Source organism: Panthera uncia, chromosome D4 (assembly GCF_023721935.1).
Source record: "Panthera uncia isolate 11264 chromosome D4, Puncia_PCG_1.0, whole genome shotgun sequence".
Lineage (NCBI taxonomy): Eukaryota > Metazoa > Chordata > Mammalia > Carnivora > Felidae > Panthera > Panthera uncia.
In genome coordinates, this window is record NC_064807.1 from 90,389,601 (window position 1) to 90,412,743 (window position 23,143).

Sequence of the window (23,143 nt, forward strand, 5' to 3'; positions counted from 1 at the left end):
AGGCCAGCGGGCATGGCGAGTCTCGCTGTGGCGGGGGAAACCGAGGCGTGGAAGGGGAAAGGCGGTCTTGGTGGGGCTGGTGCCCGCTGCCCTCGGCCCACTCGGGTCCCGGCCCCTCCTCTCTGGCCACCGCACAGGGTCGGCCCTTGACCTGCCCTGCTTTGACGGGTCTAGGCACGTAAACCAAGCCTTTATCTGGTTCTTTTCTCCTAAAGTTCAGCTTTGTTCTTGTCCCGGCCAAGGCTTCTAAGAAAGCAATCTAAAACCAGCTCTTGCAGGGCTGTCCTGGGCTGGGCCGTGGGACGGCAGCCTGGCCTGTGCAGGTAGCCTGAGGACACACGTCCCCCGGGACCCGATGGCCTCATCACCTTCCAGAGGAGGAATGGTCCCCTCTCCGGGCCAGCAGTCTGGCCCCCAGCCCTGGGGCGCAGGTGTGGGCGGGGATGGGCTGGGGGCTGACGGAGGCCCCCACCTGGACCACCGCCTCCTGTCCCAGTCACCGCAGGTAACGGCATCGTGACGCAGGTTACTGGGGCATAGGGCATGCCACGTTCGCCGTCCGCCTCGACCCTGTAGTGACCGTCAAAGCGTAAACCTGACCCCCAGGGGACAGATGAGCGTCCCAGAGGTGGTGCCATTTGCTTGAGGCCACAGGACACGGATAGGAGAGCAGCAGGGCCGGGCTTGTGGGAGGCGGGGGGAGGGCATTGCCTGGGTCGGTAGGACCCAGGATTGCAGCCCTGCTGACCAGCCAGGACCTGATGCTTGGAGGGACAGGCTCCGAGGGCCTCTTGGTGTCCCTGCCCTCAGTTTGGGACCTGGCCACTGGCTGGCCCAGCCCCAGGCCACTGGGGCCCTCTGGGCACCGATGCACAGTGTACCTTTGCTGGCCAGGCTGACTCACCCCTCTCACGGCCCTAGAGCCCTCATCTGGCTCAGGGGACCCCATCTTGCTCTCCAGGAGACTCCTGGCAGTGGGTGCTGTGGGTCTGTGAAGGGGCCATTTGGAGGGCCCCTCTCCTCTGTGGTGTATTGCTGGCCAGCACAGCCCCACTCTCGTGGCCCTCCCTGGCGTGCCCAGCATTGGGCTAAATGTCCACCAGGCAGTGGGCAGACCCCCTCCCCGCTCCCCCCCCCCCCCCCCCCCCCCCCCTTGCTCAGGTCAAGAGACACCCTTGGCAGGCTTCTCTGAGGAGGAGGTGACAACAGGTCTGTTCCAGGCAGGGCCGGGACACAGCACAGCCAGCGGTGGGGGCGGGGGGATTGCTCCCGCAGAACCGGTGGAGGCCGTGTATGCTGGGCCCTGGGGCCCAAGGCCAGCACCCAGGCCAGGAGTGGCCCTGCCCTGCCCCCCATCACGGGTTCCGCCATGCTTTGGCCTCTGGGGGGCCCTCTGTTTCCCCATGTCGGCTCTGCCTGTGCCCCGGTCTGCTTTCTTTTGTGGCCGGGTGGCACGTGGGGGGTTGTGCCCCCAGCCCCCTCATCTTGGGGCCAGTGGGCTCCTCCTAGGCCCCAAGACAAGGAGGCTGCCAGGACAGCACAGTCCAGTCGGGAGGCCTGACATGGCTCCTGGCGGGGGCGACCCTGGGTCTGTCCTTCTGGGTCTGGATGCCGGCGAGGCTGTCCCACCGCCCCCCGGGGTTGTGCGGACACAGGCGTCCGCGTGGACCCCCGGGCAGCTTCCCCAGGGCAGCGGGGCCAGGCTGTGCGGAGCACGAGACCCTTGCCCTGAGGCCTGTCTGCTGTTGACCGGGCCCCCCGCGCACCCCCGCCCTCCCCTGGACTTGCTGCTTCGACACCCTCCAGGTAGAGGAGAGCGAGGGCCCAGGGTCCGGACTGGCTCCATCGCCAGGGGGACGAGGGCCAAGTCCCCCATCGGAGCAGCGAGTGGGGACCATTTCTGCCGACGCTCCAAGCTCAGCGCTCACGTGGCCGCCACACCGAGTCGCCATGCGTCCCACGGAGGAGCCCGGCAGCCACTGCTGCTGGGAGGCCTCCCCACACCTGTATTTCTTCCTGTGCCGTTCCTCCCGCAGCGTTTTATCTGCTGTGGGAAGCTGAGCCCGCCGCATGCGAGCGCGGACGCGCCAGATGGCCCTTTCTCTCCCTCCGGACGCGCCGCTGCCGTGGAGGGGGCGGTGGGAGGGCCGCTGCCTGTGCCCCGGCCCCTCCCGCTCCGGCCGCCAGGGCCCAGGGTTAGGTTCTCGGTGGTGGCAGCCGCGCCGTCACCCGTCTCGACCGTCTTCCTTTTTGCAGGCTGTGTGTGTTCTTCCCAGGGCCGCGGTTGGGGGCGAGAGGGGAGACCGAGGCAGGGCGGGCCAGTGGTTCGGCACAGGCGGGGGTGTGGGCCTGGAACAGGACGGGCCCTGTGCACAGCACAGCCTCCCCTCCCAAGGGAGGCCCAGGGGAGGAGCCCAGCCTCCTTCACACGGGCACCCTTGCAGGTGGTGGCTTTGCTGCCCGGCTGCTGGGAGGGGCCCCCCTTGGCCTGGCCCAGCTGCACTCACAGAGTTGTTGTTCTTGAAAAGACCCGCGTGGGGGCTTGAGGGACAGGGTGACTTTCCTGGGTGAGTGGGATGGGGTGTAGGGCTGCACAAGCGGGCCCTGCTGCTTCCGGACCCCAGGGAGAAGTAGGGAGGTGAGCAGGGGCCACTGAGGAGCCCTGTGGGGGCACTGGGGGGGGGGGCTGGGCCTCGTCCTCGCCCCCCCTTCCCTGTCTCTGGGCCTCTTCTCCCACCTGTGCTTTCCTTCCTGCCTCCTGTTCTCATCACCTGCCCCTCTTTCCTCCCGGGCTCCCCACCTTCACCCTCTGCCCTGCCTGTGCCACCCCGTCGCCCCCCCTCCTCCTTGCCCCCCTGCCCTCCCCCCCCCCCCCTTGGCCCCCACCCTCCCTCCCTGGCAGAGTTGGTGGCTGTGCCAGCCCTGCAGACTGTTTGGAATACTTTAAATGCTTTGACACTCGGGCTGTGCTGGATGGCAGGACGGCAGTTTACTGGGTAATTCACATGCAGAGCCGCACCATAAATCTCGGCGCTCGGTTGCCGCGGCACCACGGAGCGTTTCTCCGCGTACAGTACAGTATTTCTGCCATCTTTGTTTGCATTGTGGTGAGTCATCAAAGTCTGTCTTGTACCAACACCCGGAGCCGTGCATTCCTCTGGCACCAACACTCCACTGTTTTTAAAGCCGGGGCTGGAGCTGGCATTTACTTGGGCTCCCAAGTCAAAGGCCGCTATTCATTCCCGAGAGCTGCCTGAATGTCCGTCTGCATCCGGCCTCTTCATTTAGATGCTGTGCGCTGCCCCGGAGAGCCGGGCTGGGTACAGCTGAGCTGCGGCCGCCGAGCCCAGCGCCGAGACTCTCTGCCCTGCTCCTCCTCCTCCTCCTCCTCCTCCTCCTCCTCCTCCTCCTCCTCTCCCGGCTCCTCGCGCCCTCCCCACCCCAAGGGCTCCCGCTCTGTTTGCTGCATTCCCGGAGCAGCTGGCGAGCCTGCCCCTGCCAGGCGGAGCGGGCACTGCCGGGCCACCGGCGGCAGCCGCCAAAGGTAGGTCTCCCCCGCGGGCCGGTGCCACGGCCCGACCGGCAACTTCTCCGCAGCGGGGGCACTGCGGGCCCTCCCCCCGCGGCCACCCATCTGCCCAACTCCTGTCGCCGGGGTCCGGGCGCTCGGCCCTCCCTCCGCCCTCCCTCCTCCGGCCGCCCGGCGCCTCTGCGGCCGCCTGCACTTTCCTCCCTCGGGACAGAGCGGCCCTTTGTGCGGGCGCCGCTGTGCAGAGTTGGGCCGGCGCCTTCTCCACCCGTCCGTGCCCGGCTTCTCCGAATCTTCTCTGAATCGGGCGTCAGATCAACCTCGCTGGAGCCCCGGCCCCGGCCCCTGGGGCGCCCGAGGAGGCAGTGGCATCCCAAGCCCTTGCCGGTCCCTCCCCCCCTACTCCTCCCGACTCCCCCCCCCCCGACCCCTTTAGTCACCTGGGCTGGGGCCGAGCCAGCGGGGATTGGCCGGCACGGGGAGCTGGGGGACCGGGAGGGCAGGCAGGTGGGGTTGCGACAGACTCCCGACCGCTGGTCCAGCCGGGTCCCTGACGGGCGCTGGCGACCTGGGGAGCCGGCCCGGGGGAGGGGCGGGGGTGGCCAGCCACTGACTTCTGGCTTCAGCTCACTCCCCTGGGCGCCCCCACTCCCACCCCTTGCCCGCCTCTGCAGGGGGACGAGGGGCCAGCATCTCAGCCAGTGGGGTGGGACTCCCCCCTTGTGGGCCCTCCGTGTGGCTGCTCTGAGGGAAAAGAGGAAAAACAAACCAGAAACCAAGAGCCTCCGAGAGACCCCCTGCGAGACCCCCCTCGCTCTGGGCTCCAGCCCCTCCGAGGGGCAGGGCTGTGAGGGGCTCCTTTGCTGCTAACTTTTTCTTGGGGAGAAGAGTTTGCAGACGCAGCCTGCCGCCCTCACCCCTCCCAGCCGCCGCGGGTGGCAGTGCCCTGCTCCGTGTTCTGTCCTCCATCCACCCCGTCCTCCCCTGAGTGCAGGCCTCTGTTTGCATTCCTGGCTTCTGCTGAGACGGGGCGTCCCGGGCCCCGAGGGCTCAGGCGCTCTCCTGGGGGTGGGCTCTGGGAGCCACGCAAGGTGCGGGGGTGTGTGTGTGGGGGGGGGGGCCCCCCCCCCCCCCCTTACCCCCCCCCCCCCACCCCCGGTTGGAACACGGCTGTGCGGCTCTGAGTCCCGTGCAGCGCTGGCTGCAGGCCCAGCCAGGGTCCTGCCGTGAGGAGCTCGGGCCCCAGGACCTCCCCTGGGTGGCTCTGCTGGAGGGGGGCCGGGGCGGGGACCGCGGCGGAGGAGGGCGCAGCGGCCGAGCGCCTTTCCGCACCCTTGGCCGGCGGGCCCTGGCCGTCCGGGGAGCCTGACCCGCGTGTCCCCGCGCCCTCTCTCCCCCGCAGATGTGCCCCGCTCGGGCGCTCCCGTGCTGAGTGTGAGGCGAGCCCTCTAGCGCCTGCCCGCCATGTCTCAGCTGCTGCACATCGAGATCCCCAACTTCGGGAGCACGGTGCTCGGCTGCCTCAACGAGCAGCGCCTGCTGGGCCTCTACTGCGATGTGTCCATCGTGGTCAAGGGCCAGGCTTTCAAGGCCCACCGGGCCGTCCTGGCCGCCAGCAGCCTGTACTTCCGCGACCTGTTCAGCGGCAACAGTAAGAGCGCCTTCGAGCTGCCGGGCACTGTGCCTCCCGCCTGCTTCCAGCAGATTCTGTCCTTCTGCTACACGGGCAGGCTGACCATGGCGGCCAGCGAGCAGCTCGTGGTCATGTACACGGCCGGCTTCCTGCAGATCCAACACATCGTGGAGCGCGGCACGGACCTCATGTTCAAGGTGAGCTCGCCCCACTGCGACTCGCAGACCGCCATGATCGAGGACGCCAGCTCCGAGCCCCAGAGCCCCTGCAACCAGCTGCAGCCGGCCGCCCCCGCGGCCCCCCCCTACGTCGTGTCCCCCTCCGTGCCCATCCCGCTGCTGACCCGCGTGAAGCACGAAGCCACAGAGCTGCCGCCGGCTGCCGGCCCGGGCCTGGCCCCCAAGCGCCCGCTGGAGGCGGGGCCCCGGGATGGCGCCGCGGTGGCGGCGGGCGCGGCCCCCCTCAAGCTGCCCCGGGTCTCCTACTACGGGGTGCCCAGCCTGGCCACCCTCATCCCCAGCATCCAGCAGGTGCCCTACTCCCAGGGGGAGCGGACCAGTCCGGGGGCCAGCAGCCTGCCCACCACCGACAGCCCCACCTCCTACCACAACGAGGAGGACGAGGAAGACGACGAGGCCTATGACACGATGGCGGAGGAGCAGTACGGCCAGATGTACATCAAGGCCACCGGCAGCTACGCAGGTAACACGCCGCGCGGGGGGCCGCCGGGGCCCGTGCGGGTGCAGAGGCGAGCCCGCCCCCTGCCCCGTGGCCCTTCACAGCCTGGCTGTGACCCCTCGGGGAGACCGCCGCGCCGGGCCGGGCTGGATGGGCTGCAGGGCACGACCCAGGTCAGCCTCTCATGGCCTCAGCTGAGGCCTTGACAGCTGATGCCACGTGAGATGGGAGCCGCGGGAAAGCCGAGAGACCACCCACTGGAAGCTGCCGTCCAGCACGTGGGATGGGGCTTGGTCTCCCGCTCGTCAGACGAGGAGACCGAGGGCCTCAGCGGACCAGGGACCCGGCTGAGGGCTCACAGAGTGCTGTGCGCGCCGCCTGCTCGAGGCCCGAGGGGCCCCGTCAGCAAAGTGCCAGACGCTGTTGGAGGCCCCAGCAGGCCCGTCTGCATTACCTTTGACCTCAGCCGGCCCCCCCCCCCCCCCCCCCCCGTGTGGTTTCACCTGCCCCGTGACTCTCAGTGAGGCCAGAGACTCCCCTGTAACGCATCTCATTTGCCACCACCTCCCTGGGTCCGCCACCAAGGGCCAGGCCAGAAAGTGCTTGTTGAACTGAGATATGTCCCCCCAAGTTACTCGTGGGGTGCTTCCCCGCTGGGGACCCGTGCGTCTGAGGTGCCCTAACTCGGCATGGCGTGACAGACCGTATCACATCCCTGGAGACTGTTTGGGGTTTGTTGGGCGGAGGGTCTGGTATTTGGGGCCCCGGATCGGGTGTCTACCTGCCTTCCGTGTTCCCCGAAAACTGGCCGTGTGCCTGGGCTCGCTGCCTGCTAATTTGCATGCAGGGCCCGTGGTACCAGCGCGAAGTGGCGATGTAGAACTGGGGCCCCGAGGGACCGCGTCGTGGCTCTTTCCTCCCCTCTCTTCCCCCACGTCCTGGTCCCTGATGGGGCAAACGCTGCTCCCCCCACCAGCCTCCCTCTCCACCTCCAGGCAGGGACTTGTTGATCAGTGCTGGGGTGGGGGGGGGGGGGGCGGTCCCGACCAGCTAGGGCCCTTGGGACGGCCGCTCCCCCGGGGCAGCCGAGGACTGGACAGTCTGGCCAAGCCGGGTTCCTCTTAGCACCGTGGAGAGCAGGGAAGCACCGCCCTGGGCACCCCCCTGCCCCCTACAGGGGCCATGGGTGGATGGTTGTTCCCTAGAAGTCATTACTTTATTTAAGTGCATGTTGTTACGTTTGCATGAATCCCACAGGACGCTAGTGCAAAGACCACCTTGACCTGGAAACCTGCAAGCTCGGCTCGGCCCTTCAGAGGGCCGCTGGGCCCAGGCCTTAGGGGAATCTCCGGGAACCTGCCCGGTGTGCGGTGCCCTCTGCCCACGGCCGACAGCCACCCAGGGGGCCGTGTGAGGGCCGTGTGGAGCCCCAGAGCCAGCCACAGGGAGCTGGAATCTGCCAAGGGTCCCGGGGCGGGGGCTGCGCGCTGGTGGCCCACAGTGGTACCCCACGGAGGAGATGGCCCAGCCTCCAAACGTCTCCATCCAACATGGCCATTGGCCTTGGCAGGTTTGGGGTAGGAAGAAATAAGACGAGGCCTTGGCATCTCTGGGTGCAGGTACTCTGAGACGGCCCGTCTGAGTACACCTGCCCTTCCGGCCTGGTGAGCCTGGAGCCCTGTCTCCACCTGGACGGCAGTGGCCTACCTGTGTCCTTGGGCTTTTCCAAGGAGCCAATGGGACAGTGGCCCTGGAACGGCCAGGGTAGGGATTGGGGGGGCGGGCCGCCCCACTGCCTCGACTCTGACCCGGCCGTCTCACCAGCCCCCCCACCCCCACCCCCACCCCTAGCTCTCAGGCAAGATGCCAGGGGCACAGGCCTGGCCCAGGGCAGTGTGCCTACGGGGGTCTCCCGTGACTTGGGTGACAGGAGGGAGTCCGGCGGCCATCAGAGCCCCTTGCCCCCATCTCCCTGGGGGCTGTTGGCAGGAGAATGGGGTGCTGGGAAGCTGGGAAACAGAAAGGGACGGTGGGCAGAGGTGGGCCGGGCATGGGTCCAGGCCTGCCTCCAGTCGGCCCGGGGCGCTGCAGTCTGGGTTTTCTCCTCAGTGAGACCATAAGTGGGGCAGGGGGGGTGGGGGTGTGATTTCTTGGTTAAAATCTAGGTTATTGGCAGTGACGTCGCTGGCATCACCGGCCGCTGGGAAGACGGTTGTGGGGGAGGGGGCGGTGGGGGCAAGCAGGCAGAGATGGGGGTCTATCCCCCAAGGCTGGCTGCCCCTTGGGTGCTGGCTGCCTGTACCCCGGGCTCCCTCTTCGCCCTGGCTTGGCCTAGTTGGGGGACATCCTCACAGCCCCTCGGGCGGCCGGACAGCCTGCTGCCCCCGGTCCGGGGTCCGGATGGGGGCGGGGCGGGGCCGTCGAGAGCTGGTGGGATCGGGGATGTTCCAGAGTGCATGCCTGCCACATACGGACGCTTGGGAGTCCGTTCTTCCCAGCCTCAGTTTCCCCACCTGTCAAGGGAGAGGTTGGCCTGAGTGACCCTCAAGGGTCTTTTGACCAGCAGCCTCTGTAGGGAAGTGGGGGACACCACACGGACACCCCATGTCTATCCCCCACCTTGACAAGAACCGTCAGCAGCTCCCGTCCCGGACATCCAGGGATTTGGTGCGGCAGAGGCAGAGAGTTGACTCTGACCGTGCCCCAGCAGCCCCGCCGTCCCATGCGTCTCCCACCTGCCTTCCAAGTCCCGCGTTCTCGTCCGCGGGGCGGGCACACCACAGCTGACTTCCTAGTCCCCGAGGACACTGGGTTGGTCTTCTGATCTGTTGCTCTTAGGACTGATGCGCCAGGAGGGTCCTGAGGGGGGGTGGGACCCGCCTGGCCGTGGGGCCCTCTCCCCACGTCAGGGCCCGCTGGGTCCCTCCTGCTGGCTGGGGGAGGGTCTCCTCCGGGGCTCAGGAAACCCCTGCTCCAGCTCTAGGTGCTCGAAGGCCGCTGGGGTCTGCACGCCTGCTTGCCATGCTGGGAGCGAGGGGCTGCCCCCGTCAGGGCGGCGGGGTCGGGGGGGTAGGTGCTGGTTCCAGGGTGAGCAGGGCACCGAGGGCACCCCAGTGCAGTAAGGGGTCTGCTCTCACGGCCTCTACTTGGCCACACTCCTTGGGCACGTCTGTACCCACGGGCAGACGGGGAGATGGACAGGCCGCAAACAGGACCTCGAACAACTATTTAATCTTGGCTGGGGTCCCCGTGAGGCAGGACGGGCTGCCCCCTGGCCCCAGGGAGCGAGGCTCGGTGGTGGGGAGAGTGAGCTGCCCAGGGGGGTGGGGAGGGCTCCCTCTCCCATCGCTGCCATCTCTGTGGGAGGAGCGTGGGTGGCCGGCAGGAGCCACCTTCGGGGCCGCCGCCCCAGGACCGGGCTTCCCGTGGCGCCTTCCGCCGCGGGCCCAGCCCCTCCTCTGCGCGGGCAGATGTTTGATCGTTGTTGGCAGACGCCGTTCCCTGTGGATGAGACAAAGGCACTCCTCGGCACTTACGCTCTAGCCAGGCATGTCCACGTTAGGGGCCCCGCGGGGCGCTGTGCCGGGATGGGACAGGTGGCCGTGGGCTGGTGGCCCTGCCTGGGCTCGCCCTCTCTTCCCCTCTGCGGGCTGGCTGGCTCCTCCGGGTCTGCCCGCTGTCCCGGCCCCCGGACACGGGACAGACATTGGCGGTGCTTGGGATCGGGTCCTGTCTCCCCTGCCTTGAGCAGAAGCCGCAGACAACTCCTGTGAGCCCTGAAAGCATGCAGAGCGTGTGTGCCCTGCCCCGGACCAGGCCCTGGTCAGTGCCACCATGGCCTGTGGTACCCTTGTGTCCTGCTCACTCCAGAACCAGCACCGATCCCCTGCCCCCGACCCTACCTCCCTGACTAGGGCAGCCCCTCGCTCCCAGCATGGCAGCAGACAGGCAGACCCCTAGCCTGTTGGGGGGCTGCTCCCGCCTGCAGCCCAGCTGCCCCTTGGGGGTCCCGCGGGGAACGGGGAAGGCTAGGTTTGTCGTGCGAATCCCAATCCTAAGCACCCCTCACTGCCTCCTGACCTGGGCCCAGGGTGTCTATGCTGTTTGATCCCTGCCCAACTGCTGGGAGGGCCCCGGGAGCAGTGGGTGCGTTTTGTCCCTGGCCTGGTCGGAGGGGGGGGTCCCTCCCTTTGGAGGCAGCAGTCAGGGCACGCGAGGGAGGCGTGGGCCCCAGCGTGCCTGTCCCACACGTGCCCAGGGAGCTGGCCCCGGGCTGTTCTGAGGTTCCGGGGGTGGCCTCCCCGGCTCCCTGGCCCTCAGCTTCTCCTGTCTCAGGTACAGGGACAGGGCACTTCTGTGCAGTGTCACGTGTGGCCCCCAAACCCCGGGAGACCCCGAGGTGCCCTCTTACGTCTGAGTGACTGAGGTATGACGTCTGTGCCTCCCCAAAAGGGGCGTGAGATGCACCCGCTTGAGTCTTGGGCCGTGGCACCAGAGCACGGCCAGACGGAGGACACTGCCGTCACCCGCCCGCCCCAGGCAGCCCTGGATCTGCTCTCTGTCACTCGGGATGCGTTTGCCGGTCCTAGACCATCAGGTGGGCACGGTCGCGCGCTGCGTCCTTGCGTCTGCTTCTCTCCGCAGAATTCGGGTGAGACTCGTCTGTGCTCCCGGGTCAGGCCCACCTTTCCCCCCCCTTGTTGGGTGGTTATTCCAAGTGTTTGCACACAGTGAAATGTACCGATTCCAAGTGTACAGGCGATGACTCTGGGGGCTGTAATCAGTCGAGTACCAGGGTCACGGTCAAGATCAGATCAGTCTGCCTCCCCTCAAACGTCTCCGGGTCCTCCCGCCCCAGCCCTGGCCCCCTGCGGCCTCCCCACCGGCTTCCTGTCCTTGTCGATTTGCCTTTTGCAGAACCTTTTAAGTGGCATCGTTCAGAACGGAGTCCTTTCTTCTCACTCACCGTATTTCGTGGCCTGTCCACGTGGTGCCAGGTGTCGGTCCTCCTAGTCCTAGGCCGTGGACGCGGCCACCAGGGGCCACCGCATGGGTGGCTTCGGGGGACAGGAGCTGTTGTCGTCTTGCTGCTGTGAACGTCCGCGTGCAGGTGGCGCTGCTGGGTCACGGGAGAGGCACGTGTCCACGCTGCCACACGGTCACTGGTCTCCTGAGAGTTGATTTCTGTCCTGAGCGGCGACGCGGGTTTTTGCCTGGATTGGACACGTGTGGTGCTGCATCGGTTAACTTTCTAACGCGGAGCCACCCTCGCAGCCCCGGGATGGAACCCACGTGGCGTGGCGTTTATGCCGCGCTCGGTTCAGTTTGCTGACGTCTTCTCGGGGGTTTCTGCGCCCGTGTGCGTGGCGGGCAGTCACCTGTAGTGCTCTTAGGATAGTCTCGGGGATCAGGAGAACGCGAACCTTCTCCTCCCTTCTGTAGTTTTTGAGAGTTTGTGTGAGTTTGATGTGACTTCTTTCTTGTGCGTTTGGTAGAACACATCCACCCGTGAAGCCTCTTGGCTCTGCGGGTTTTTATTGTTGTTAATTGTGGGAGTTTTTAATGATAAATTCTGTTCCTTCAGGTACAGAACGAATCGATTTCCCTTTCCTCGTGCTCCAGCCGTGGCGGTTTGTGTGTTTCCTGGAGCTCATGCGCTTGTGAAGGCTGGTCTGACGCGATCCCTGTGGCCACGCCGGCTCCCGTGTCTGGTGCGCGCGGGGCGGGGGAGGGGGTGCGTGCTTGCACACAGCGCGGGGTCGACGTTGCGGGTTCATCCGGTCCAACCTGAGTCTCTTGACGCTGGGAATGAGATTTGACGGAGGTGGGTTCACACCTGCCGTCTTGCCATCCGTTTCCATTGGCCCCGCTTCCCGGTTTCCTCTCTGCCGGCGCTTTTCGGGTCGAGTTTCTCCCAGTATGGCTTTTTCAGCCCCGCTGTTGACCTCTGTCTTGAGCCGCCCAGCCCCCGGCGTCTTCACCCCGTCCCTGGGGCCTTTGTCCCTGACGCCGCCCCCTGTGGCCCCCTGTGCGGTCGCGGTCACGGGTTTCCCTTCTTGACGTGCGACCAGCCTTCCCACACGTCGTCCTCTTTACCTGAAACAGCCAGCCGGCTTTTCTCCACTTTCGGTCCGTTCTATTCATTTAATTAATTTAATAAATTAATTACTTTTTATTTAAAAAATTCTGTAAGTTTTTTAACATTTATGACATTTTTTTAGCGTTATTTTTGAGAGCGTGAGTGGGGGAGGGAGAGAGAGAATCCCACGCAGGCTCCGAGCTGTCAGCACGGAGCCCGACGCGGGACTCGAACCCACGCACCGTGAGATCGTGACCTGAGCCGAGGTCCGACGCTTCGCCGACTGAGCCCCCCCCGGGCGCCCCCGTTTTCAGTTCTTTGAAGTCCCGAGTAACGTAGCGGCTTCGGCCTGCGGCTCTCCAGTTCACACACCAGTGCCGGCAGCCCCGTCCTCGTCTCTGCCAGCGGGTGCCAGGCCGGCCCCCTCTCCGCGGCTGCCCCTGCTCTTGCCCCGCCGCTCCGCCTTCTCCTGTGGGTGGGCCGCCAGCTGCTCCGCGTTCCCGCCAATGCTTGGTCTTGTCTGATGTTGAAAGCTGTGCCCGGTGGCCGCAGCGGTGTCTCCGTGACGTCTGATGATGTCGGGCAGCTTTCACGTGGGTCCGCCGGGTCCGCCGTCCCTTTGAATCCGTGCCCTTCTTACTGGGCTGTCTGATTAGCGAGGGTGTGAGGCACCGTTGAGAATCGGGCGTTCTTGGCACGCTGCAGGCGGAGGCCTCTGTCGGGCTTGTGATTCGAGAACGTTTCCCCCCCCCCCCCCCGCCGCAGTCTGTCCGTTCCCTTGACAGAGCCTTTCATAAACGGACACTTTGGGATCTCGATGAAGCTAAGTGATTAATTACACTGACCCTGAACGATCCACTCAAATGTGGATTTTCTGCGTTACGGTGCTGTAAGCGTGTTTTCCTGTCCTTTTGACTCCTTCGGTATTATTTTCTTTCCCCCCAGCTCACCTTGTGGTAGGAACACGGTATATGGTGCATAGAACGTACCGACCGTGTGTTAATCGACTGCGTGTGACCCGTAAGGCTTCCGGTCAACAGTGTGCTAGTTACGTGTGGGGGAGTCCAAGTTACGTGCGGGTTTTCGACGGCTAGGGCGGCAGTCGGTGCCTCTGATAATCGCCTTGTACAAGGTCAGCGATATTTCCCTACAGACCGCGCTCTCGTGGTGGTTAAGTCTTTACCTGACCAGCACACAGACATTTCCCCTACATTTTCTTCCAGTTGTTTTACGGCGTTGGGTCTCACATTCGGCGTGTGGCCCGTCCTGGGTCAAGTTCTGCGTGAGGCGTGAGGCGCGGGGCAGGCTCCTTTGTCTCTCACGTGATGTCCAGTTTTCTTTCAAAGAAATGTCACTTACGAAAAAACCCGGTGATAGTTACCGCACATACTCATTTTGCGAGACTTGAGCTTCTCACGGTCCTAGTGAGGGACCCGCAGCGGATTCTGAAAACTCGCAAACACGTCTTTATAGCGCTTGACAGTCTGCGGTAGTGATGTGTGATTTACGTGCCGTGAGGTCAGTCCCCTGTCGTTGTGCGGGGGTGTCCGTGGCCGCGAGCGTGCGTGCCCTGGAATTCTGGGCGGACGCTTGTGTTCCGCCTTCTCTTGTCTTCTTCGTGGGGACTGTCGTCCTTCTGTGTCCCTTGTGCATGCTGTGTCTCTGCAGGCCGCCTTTGTCCCTGACCGTCCTCCACCTGGTTTCGACGTGCCCCTGTGTGGTGTCCTCTGTGTTCATTCCGCTGACGTCCGTGGAGCCTTTCAGGCACGTGCATGTATACCATGGTTTCTTCAGGTGTCTTTGTGCCCCTCTGTCCGGAACCCCGGTCACGTGGCCTTTTGCCCCTGCGATCTCCGAGGCTCCGTTTATTCACTGAATAGTTCCTGTTGCTGTTTCTAATGCTTGCTGATCTTCTCTGCGGTTCCGTTTGGCTCTTATTTTTGGCTCCCTGTTTCTCTCCTCATTGGGTTCCTCTTTTTTTGTTTTTTTAAGTTTATGTATTTATTCTGAGAGGGAGAGAGAGAGAATGAGCCGGGGTGGGGCAGAGGGAGAAGGAGAGAGAATCCCCAGCAGGCTCTGCACTGTGAGCACAGAGCCTGATGCGGGGCTCGATCCCACAACCCTGGATCATGAGCTGGGGTGAAATCAAGACTCTGGGGCGCCTGGGTGGCGCAGTCGGTTAAGCGTCTGACTTCAGCCAGGTCACGATCTCGCGGTCCGTGAGTTCGAGCCCCGCGTCGGGCTCTGGGCTGATGGCTCAGAGCCTGTTTCCGATTCTGTGTCTCCCTCTCTCTCTGCCCCTCCCCCGTTCATGCTCTGTCTCTCTCTGTCCCAAAAAAAAAAAAAAAAAAAGACTCAGACACTCAACCCACTGAGCCACCCAGGCGCCGCTGGCCTCCTCTTTTGCACAGCTTTAAAAGTTGTGGTCACGACGCCTGGGGGGCTCGGTCGGTGGAGCGTCCGACTTCGTCCCAGGTCATGATCCCGCGCTTCATGGGTTCGAGCCCCACGTCGGGCTCTGTGCTGACGGCTCAGAGCCTGGAGCTGCTTCGGATTGTGTGTGTGTGTGTGTGTCTCTCTCTCTCTCTGTCTGCCCCTCCCCTGCTCTGTCTCCCAAAAATAAGTAAACATTAAAAAAAATTTTTTTTTAAAGTTGTGGTCACGTTATGTGGCTAGTTTAAAGCCTCTGCCACTGGTGCCGTCCTGTGTCGTTTCCTGGGGTGTCTCTGCTGACCGGTTTTCTCCTCCTTAGGGGTCATCTTCTTGTGGTCTGTCGGTTGTTTGTGGATACGGGACATCGTCAGTGTTACCTTGTGGAACACTTGCACTTTGTCACCCCGGGTCTCTCGCGGCAGCTGGTTACGTGTCACCCCGTAACAGTGGGCGTGGCAGCCTGCACCCCGGAGCCTCCCTGCTCTTGTGGGCTCCCTGCTGCCCTTTGTGTCCTCTGTTGGGCTTGATGTCATGAGGTCCGTTCACGATTTAGCGATGGCAGTTTTCGGGTTTTGTTTAAAGACCTCTTTCTCCATGTCTGGATGGCTGTGATGTTCTTCTAGGTGTCACTTAAACAATTCTGATTTGGAATCATTTTATTTTACTTATTTTTTTTAACATTTATTTTATTTTTGAGAAGGAGGCAGCGCGCGAGCAGGGGAGGGGCAGGGAGAGAGGGAGACACAGACTCCGAAGCAGGCTCCAGGCTCCGGGCCGTCAGCACCGAGCCCGACGTGGGGCTCGAACTCACAGACCGTGAGATCGTGACCTGAGCCGAAGTCGGGCGCTCAACCGACTGAGCCCCCCAGGCGCCCCATGATTTGAAATCATTTTAAATTTACAAAAACGTTTCAAGATCAATGCCCTTTGCTCAGACTCGCTCACGGGTAAGAATGTGCCACGTCTGTTTCTCTTCCTGCGGAGAGGCTGTGGGGTCTTTGGACCGTTGGGGGGCGAGCTGCAGACGTTGTGTCCTTTTGCCCCCAGGGTACTGATCGTTTGCTGCAAGTGGGGACAGTCTCTTCCATAGACACAGTCCCGTGCTCCACGCACAGGAGGCCGGGCGGTGACGCCGTGCTGCTCGCCGGCCTCTGCCCGAGTCCCTCCACGTGTCCCCATGCCATCCTCCAGAGCAGCGCGGTTTTCCCCCAACCTGTGCCCGGTTCGGATGCGCACAGCGCGTATCGTGGCGGTTCTCTGCCCTCCCCTCCTCGGCCTTTGCCCTTCAGGACACTTCTCTTTCCGAAGAGCACAGTTCAGCCGTTTGGCTGAATGTCCCTCTGTTTGGGCTCAGGTTGTGCGTTTCGGCCGCATCTCGGGGGAAACGGTGCCTGGTCCCTCCCGGCGCGTCCTCTCGGGAGGCACCTGAAACCCGTGCGGCTTCACGGTGGTGATCGGTGACCCCGGCCGGGTGGGTTCGCCCTCGGTGTCTGTTGATGATCCTGCCTGGGCTGGTTACTAACTCCTTCCGCCCTACCCTTGCTAGTTGGCCCTCTGTGCTCGGGAAGGGCTTCTCGACATATCCCACTCCGCTCCTGCGGTGCTCCCTCACTTACTGTGTCTCCCGTGTGAGTGGAGACGGGTTTTTGGAGCATTTGTCCTCTCGTTTGGCAAAAACCCAGCCGTCTCTCCCTTCAGCGGGGAGTGGCGTGGAGAATTCACCATCGAGGTGCGAGGTCTGCGTGTGGCCACAGGGACGTCCTTGTTTTCAAGCCCCCTGTCCGTCAGAGCTGGGATTCATAGACTTTAAAAACTGCAAGTTCGGGCTGGTGTCTCCGAATCCAGCCCGACCCCAGGGTTGTCCTAGCCTCCCCTCTTCCTGATGTCCGTTCTCCGAACAGACAAGATCCGACGCTCCTGTTTCCGCGTGAAAGGCGTTTACGTCTGTAGTGTGAGTGGAATCGATGTTTCAACGTGTGTGATCTGGGGTCCACGGTTTACTTTTTTCCCACCTAACTTCCGAGTGGGTCTGCCACTGTTCATTGAGAAGACCACCTCTGTGGGCACCGCCCTGCTGACCCCGTGTGCATGTGGCATGTGGGCCCCATGCCTAGCCCTGCCCTGTCCCCTCTGTCACTGCTGGTCCCTGTGCCAGGGCACACCGCCCGCATTCCTGCGTAAGGTCGGCCTCTGGTTTTGTTCCTTACAGCCGTCCTGCCTTTTTTCTGCATTTTTACGTGTTTTGTCAAATGCCACACAAAAGTACCTGCGGGGTTTGGTGGGGATTTCGTTGACTCTGCAGATCAGGCTTGTGCTGAGATCCCTCCAACGTTGGGTGTTTCCTCCATTTACTTACATCTTTTTCGGGTTTTCTTGGGACTGTTTTGTAATTCTCTGCATGTCTGTTGTTAGATTAATTCCTGGAAATTCATTTTTTGTTTGAATCTACGTGGTATTTTTTTTTCATTGTTTGTGGCTTGTATGTAGAAACAAATTGGATTTATTATTTAAAAGCAAATCTGGGAGCCCCTGGGTGGCTCAGTTGGTCAGAGGTCTGACTCCGGCTCGGGTCACGATCTCACGGTCCGTGGGTTCGAGTCCCGCGTCGGGCTCTGTGCCGACAGCTCAGAGCCTGGAGCCCGCTTCGGATCCTGTGTCTCCCTCCCTCTCTGTTCCTCCCCCGCTCACACTCTGTCTCTCTCTCAAAAATAAGTAAACATTGAGAGGCACCTGGGTGGCTCAGTCGGTTAAGTGTCCGACTTCAGCTCAGGTCATGACCTCACAGCGTGTGAGTTTGAGCCCCGCGTCGGGCTCCGTGCTGACAGCTCGGAGCCTGGAGCCTGCTTCGGATTCTGTGTCTCCCTCTTTCTCTCCGCCCCTCCCCTGCTCATGCTCTCTCTCTGTCTCAAAAATAAATAAAAATATTTTTAAAAGATTAAGAAAAATAAGTAAACGTTGAAAAGTAAATAAAAACTAATAAAAACAAAAAAAATTTTTAAAGTATTAAAAAAAAACCCTGGCCACTGCCCAGTCATTTATTCCAGTAGTTTCCCTGCAGACTCTCAGATTTTCTCTGTGTCCCATCCTGTCACCTGCTGGCAATGGTGGCTTTATTTCTGTTCCTGGCCGTTTTGCTTCCTTTTTGCCCGGCCGTACTGGCCACACCTTCCGGTTCACTCGTCTCATCTCTGAGCTCAGGAAACGCGTTCAATATTCATCTTGAGGTAGGATATTTGCTCTAGGCTTTTGTGATGCGTGTTATGAGGTTAAGGACGTTCTTTTCTTAGGTTAAGAGGTTGGTGTGTTTCTTTTTCATAAATCAGGGTTGAATTTTAACAAAAGCCTTGTCTCTAAATACTGAACCGGGCATCCCGCTTTCCTCTTCTGCCCGTTACTTTTCTGAGTTACGCTGATTGCTTTTTTGAACGTTAAAAAAACAAAACACTTGTGTTTCTGGAATAAGTTCGGCCTAGTTACGATTGAATTTCTGCATTCGGCCTCCTCCTCCTTTTTTTTTTTTTTTGCCCGGTTTTGGTGACCGTCCTGAGGTGTGAGGCCCTCCGCAGTGTCCGTGCCCCGGAAGGGGCCTCAGGCAGTGTGGAAGGGGGCCACCTGCTTCAGTGGGAGCCTGGGCACGTGGCCTGCACGGTCCTGGGCTCCGGCCTCAACGCCAGGAAACCTGCTGGCACAGGCCCCACACGCGGTGTGGGCGCCCCGGTGTAGACCCATCCCCACCCCCACGCCCGCCTCGGAGGAGGCGGGGGGCTCCGAACCAGGGCCTGGGGGCCGCGGAGAGCGCCTTGAGGGTCAGATCCGTTTCACGGGCGGCCACCCGCCGCGGGAGCGAGCCTGGACGTTCCTCGCTTGCGAGCACCGGGCCGCGTGTCTCATTTCCCTTCAGACGGTGCCTCACGCTTCTCTGCGGGGTTTTCCACCTTCTGAAATGAACCGAGAATTCCTTCCCGCCTGTTTTGTACTTTTATGTCTTCTCAGTCGAGGACTCGGTCCGCCGGGAAGCGTGCTCCTGCCTCTCCGGACGGTTGTCGGCCGCATCTGGTTTTCTGACTCATTGGCGTGAACTTGTCCCTAACATCCTCTTAAGGTCCCTCCTGACGTCTGGAGCGGGGCCGTCCCCTCGTGTGTTCCGTGCAGCCCACGACCTAAGGATGCCGTTTATGTCGTTAAAGAAAGATCTCCCGGGCGCCTGGGGGGCTCAGACGGTTAAGCGCCCGACTCTTGGTTTCGGCTCAGGTCACGATCTCACGGTTCTTGGGTTCGAGCCCCGTGTCGGGCTCTGTGCTGACAGCGCGGAGCCTGCCTGGGATTCTCTTCCCACGCTCCCTCTGCCCTCCCCTGCTCTGTCTCTCAAGATAATTAATTAATTAACAGAAACACGTGCAGCTAAAGTCCCGTGCGCCCCAGACAGCCTCAAATACTTCCCGTCGGTCCGTTCACCCTGGAGGTCTACAGGCCCCCGTCCTGCAGGGGCCTGTGCTGTGTTCCGAACACTGTTAGTTTGTGCCTTTTTTTCCTTTCCCTTTTCTTCAGAGAACCAACTTTTGGATTTTCTTCTCTATTTTCCGTCTTCGTATATGTTTTCATCTCACCGTACTACAACTTTCTCTGAGTTTATTCGCTGTTCTTGCCCTGGATGTTTAAGACAGATGCTTAGGGGCGCCTGGGTGGCTCTGTCGGCTGAGCGTCTGACTCCATTTTGGCTCAGGTCATGATCTCAAGGTTTGTGAGTTCGAGCCCCTCGTCGGGCTTTCAGCTCTCAGCACTGAGCCTGCTTCGGACCCTCTGTCCCCCTCGTTCTCTGCCCTTCCCCCACTCTAAATAAACTTGAAAAAAAAAAAAAAAAGGACAGATCTTCAGATGACTGACTTCTCAGCCTTTCACGGTAAGTGCGCGTGGGGCCACGCACTTCCTGGGCCGCGCGGCTGGCTTCATCCTGTCTCGCGCGTTTTCATCGGCACCCACGAAACAGATTTTCTGGTTGTGTTACCGAGTCGCGGTGTTTTCCTCGACCCTTGGCTTGTGCGACGGCGTGTCCCTCAACTTCCAACCACACTCTGGGTTTTCTGGTCATGTTTTCGTTGAAGTTTCCCAATCAAATGCCCCGCGAATTTCATACCGCCTCACTGCTCTGGAATTCGTCAGGAATTGCTTTCTGCCCCAGAATATGTTCCATACGCACTGAAGGAAGCAGCCAGGCCGTCAGCTTAATGAACCGCGCCCATGATTACGTCGCATCCCACACGCGCCCGCACGGTTGTTCTCCTGTTCCTGCTGGGGTGTCGCATGCCCTCAGGTCGGCCCGCCGGCCGCCCCGGTCTGTGGCCGCGGCCGCGCCGTGTCGTCTCCACGCGGCTTCACGATGTGTCGTGGCTTTTGGTGTTTTTGTCCGGGCTTAACAAACCTTCATTGTTTTCTCGCACACAGTCCGGTTCCATCTCGTGTAATCACTGGTGTCTTTGGGTTTCACGTCCCGTCTTTCTAGCGATTTCCCATCCGTCCCCTCTGATCTGTGTTTCTCTATTTTCCCCCTTTCTGGCTGATCAGCCATTTGGTTCTGTTTGTTTCCCTTTCTTTTATTATGAGTGTGGGGGCTGCTGTCTTCAGGGTTAGAGAGTCCAACATCCATCTGAGCACGGCCTCCGTCCGGGAGCGTGTTCAGGGCCCGGCCCTCTCCCTCTTAGCTGGGACCTCTCGGTCACCCTGGCTCCCGTGCGCCGCCGGGCCTCCTGGGCTCCCGGGACACGGGGTCATGCTTGCCCCACGTTCCGTGCCTCTTTTGCTCTTCGTGACTCTTGTGTTTCCTTTCTCCGCTTCAGTCTGGATACTTGGCATTCTTTCCCAGGTTGGCGTTCCTGTCACCTGCTCTGTTCCGTCTCCTCCAGCGACACCGATCTTCCGTCCAGGGTCTGCTCCTTCCCACAGATTCTGGTTTTCTGGTGCAGCTCCCCATTGTGTTGCTACGTTTCCTGCCCTGTCGAGAGCAGGCGCTCCACGGGTGGTGGCCATCGTCTGGGACGGACCACCTTGGGTCTGATCTAATGTCTTTTTGTAAATTGGTTTCTTATTACTCATTTCCCCCTGTTCCTGCTGAGCTCTCGTTGAAGCTCGACACGGTAGGAAGCATCTGGGAGCTCCCGCCAGCGCTCCTCCACAGACGGACGGTCCGTCGTTAGAGGCCTCAGGTGGGAGCCGGCGAGGTGCTCGCCGCGGCTCCCAGGCCACGGCCGGTCCTGGGGTTCCCAGACCGCCTCCTCCCGGCGGGCCCCCGAGTCTGCTATCTCGCACGTGGGCACCACATCCCCGATTTCACCTTTCTTTCGTTTCTGAATCTGGTCCTGCACACGTGCTGCTTAGTGGTGGCAGGAAGTTGAGGGGAAGCCGGGCCATCTCCCAGGCCGAGGCCCCTCGAATCTGCACGCTCCAGGCCCGGCTGGCCCTCCCACCCAGCCCTGCGGCAGCTGTCCCCTCAGCTCAGGGGCCTGGCCCTGAGACTAATTTTTTTTAAGTTTTGTTTTTTTTTGTTTTAATTTTGAGAGAGAGCCTGCGCAAGCAGGAGGGGCAGAGAGGGAGCGAGAGGGTCCCAAGCAGGTTCCACACTGACAGTGCAGAGCCCGACTCAGGGCTCAAACCCAAGATCGGTGAGACCTTGACCTGAGCCGAAATCAAGAGTCCCACGCTTAACTGACTGAGCTGCCCTGGGGCCCGTTTTTTAATGCAGCTTTTGGAATTGTTCTTGATGGGGGGGGGGGGGGGGTCACTCCCCCATTGCCGTACAGGGGTCTCTGGGGCACCTCACAGGTTAAATGCATTCGTGTGTAGCTGATGTGTGCTAATCATTGTTAAGAGTATAGAAGGTCACACTGGGGAGAGCTGTTCACCCGTTGCTCTGCCTCCCGCTGTCTCCCAGCGGCCTCGCGTCCCGTGTTTTGTCTTCAAGCATAGCCCGTGCGTGCATCTTACATAAACACGGTCCCAGGGCACGCAGAGCCCCACCGTGTTTTCAGGGTGACCGGTGTCACCTGGTGGCACGGACCAGGATCTGTCCAGGCCGTCCACGGTGGACGTCTCGAGTCCTCGGAGCTGACGGAGGAGAATGCGGTCAGGCCGGCAGTGCGGGCAGCCGCTGGGTTTGCCGGGACACCAGCTGGGGCCTCGTTGGGGTCTCCCAGGGCCAGACGTGGGTGCTGGACACAAAACCGGCAGGCCTGTGGGGTCTGGGGACAGGCAGCATCCATGGCAGGTTTGAGTGGGACTGGCTGAGTTGGACGGGGAGCCTCCCAGAGGAGGTTTGGAATGTTATGAGCCGGGCCCCAGAGGAGCTGCGGCTCAGGGTCGCCCTGGGTGCCGTCCAGGGCTGCAGGGTCAGAGCCTCACGTCCTGTCCGGCCGCTGTGCCTGCGCCTGCCTGCGCACGGGGACCCGGGGACCCTACCTGTGCACGGAGATCGTTCCCGCGTGGGGGTTCCCCCGCAGGGCGTTTGCACACAGTCTCTCCTCAGCGTTTCTGTGTCTGCTCGTAGGTTTCTTTCTTCAGGGCTTTCCCTGCCAGACTTGTTATTTTGTGCCCGATGTGCCGCGATCTCGTTGGTTCTGAGATGCCTTCTGTCCTTCCTTGCCTTTTAGCCCCCGCAAAATAGGGTTCATCTCACAGTCGCTGGGGGACGTGGCTACATTGGTGGCATTTCTGTCTTCACGTGAAAGAGCAGTCATCTGTGATGACCCCCAGCTGCTGATGCTCTGCCCCACCCCTCGGGGCCCAAGTGCGCCTTTCGGAAGGACCCCCTGCCCCGTATCCAGGATGCCAACACGGTTGTGTTCAGACGCATGGGCGCCTTTGTGGGTGTGGCCCTTTCAGAACTGCCTGCCTGGTGGGTGTTGGGGGGGGGCCTCCTGGGGCCCAGCAGCAAGGGGCAGGGCAGGGCAGCGCTGGGCGGGCCACCTGGGCGCTCACGATACACAGCAGCTCCGTCAACCCTCCGTGCTGCCCGACATCGCCCACCCCCACCCCATCCCCTGGCGGTCACCGATCTGTTCTCTGTCCCCACACGAGACACTGGGCCGTCTCCAGTCAGGGCATTTGTGACCAGAGCCGCTGTCCGCATCCTTGCTCAGGGCCCGAGCGGACTGTCTTCATCCCGTTTCCCTGGCTGAGCACCCAGGTGAGGGGGTGCGGCTCCCACACTCAGCCTGTGTTCAGCTTTGGAAGAGCTGCCCAGCCATCCTCTGGAGTGCCCGTGTCCCCTGCCCAGCCGCCTATGGAGTGCCTGTGTCCCCCTGCCTAGTCGTCCCCTGGGGTGCCCGTGTCCCCCTGCCCAGCCATCCCCCAGGGTGCCCATGTCCCCTACCCACCCGTCCCCCAGGATGCCTGTGTCCCCTACCCAGCCGTCCCCCAGGGTGCCCGTGTCCCCTGCCCAGCCATCCTCTGGAGTGCCCGTGTCCCTCTGCCCAGCCATCCCCCGGGTTGCCTGTGTCCCCTGCCCAGCCATCCTCTGGAGTGCCCGTGTCCCCTGCCCAGCCATCCCCCGGGGTGCCTGTGTCCCCCTGCCCAGCCATCCTCTGGAGTGCCCGTGTCCCCCTGCCCAGCCATCCTCTGGAGTGCCCGTGTCCCCTGCCCAGCCATCCCTCGGGGTACCTGTGTCCCCCTGCCCAGCTGCCTATGGAGTGCCCGTGTCCCCTACCCAGCCATTCCCCGGGATGCCCGTGTCCCCTACCCAGCCGTTCCCCAGCGTGCCTGTGTCCCCCTGCCCAGCCATCCCCCGGGGTGCCCGTGTCCC

General features: G+C 62.3%; 1 protein-coding gene across 3 annotated transcripts in view; it reads left to right on the top strand.

Moving 5' to 3' along the window:
* NACC2 (NACC family member 2) overlaps nucleotides 1–23,143 on the top strand; it is a 67,006-nt gene that overhangs the window by 33,078 nt on the left and 10,785 nt on the right. The window contains exons 2-3 of one of the 3 annotated variants that reach the window (XM_049631655.1): nucleotides 4,932–5,359; nucleotides 5,708–5,864. In XM_049631655.1, coding sequence (XP_049487612.1) covers nucleotides 4,994–5,359; nucleotides 5,708–5,864 — 523 coding nt within the window. In that variant the 5' untranslated portion in view covers nucleotides 4,932–4,993. Of the gene's footprint in view, nucleotides 1–4,675; nucleotides 5,865–23,143 lie in introns of those variants that run through there. The other 2 variants (XM_049631640.1, XM_049631646.1) reach the window with 2 other exon arrangements.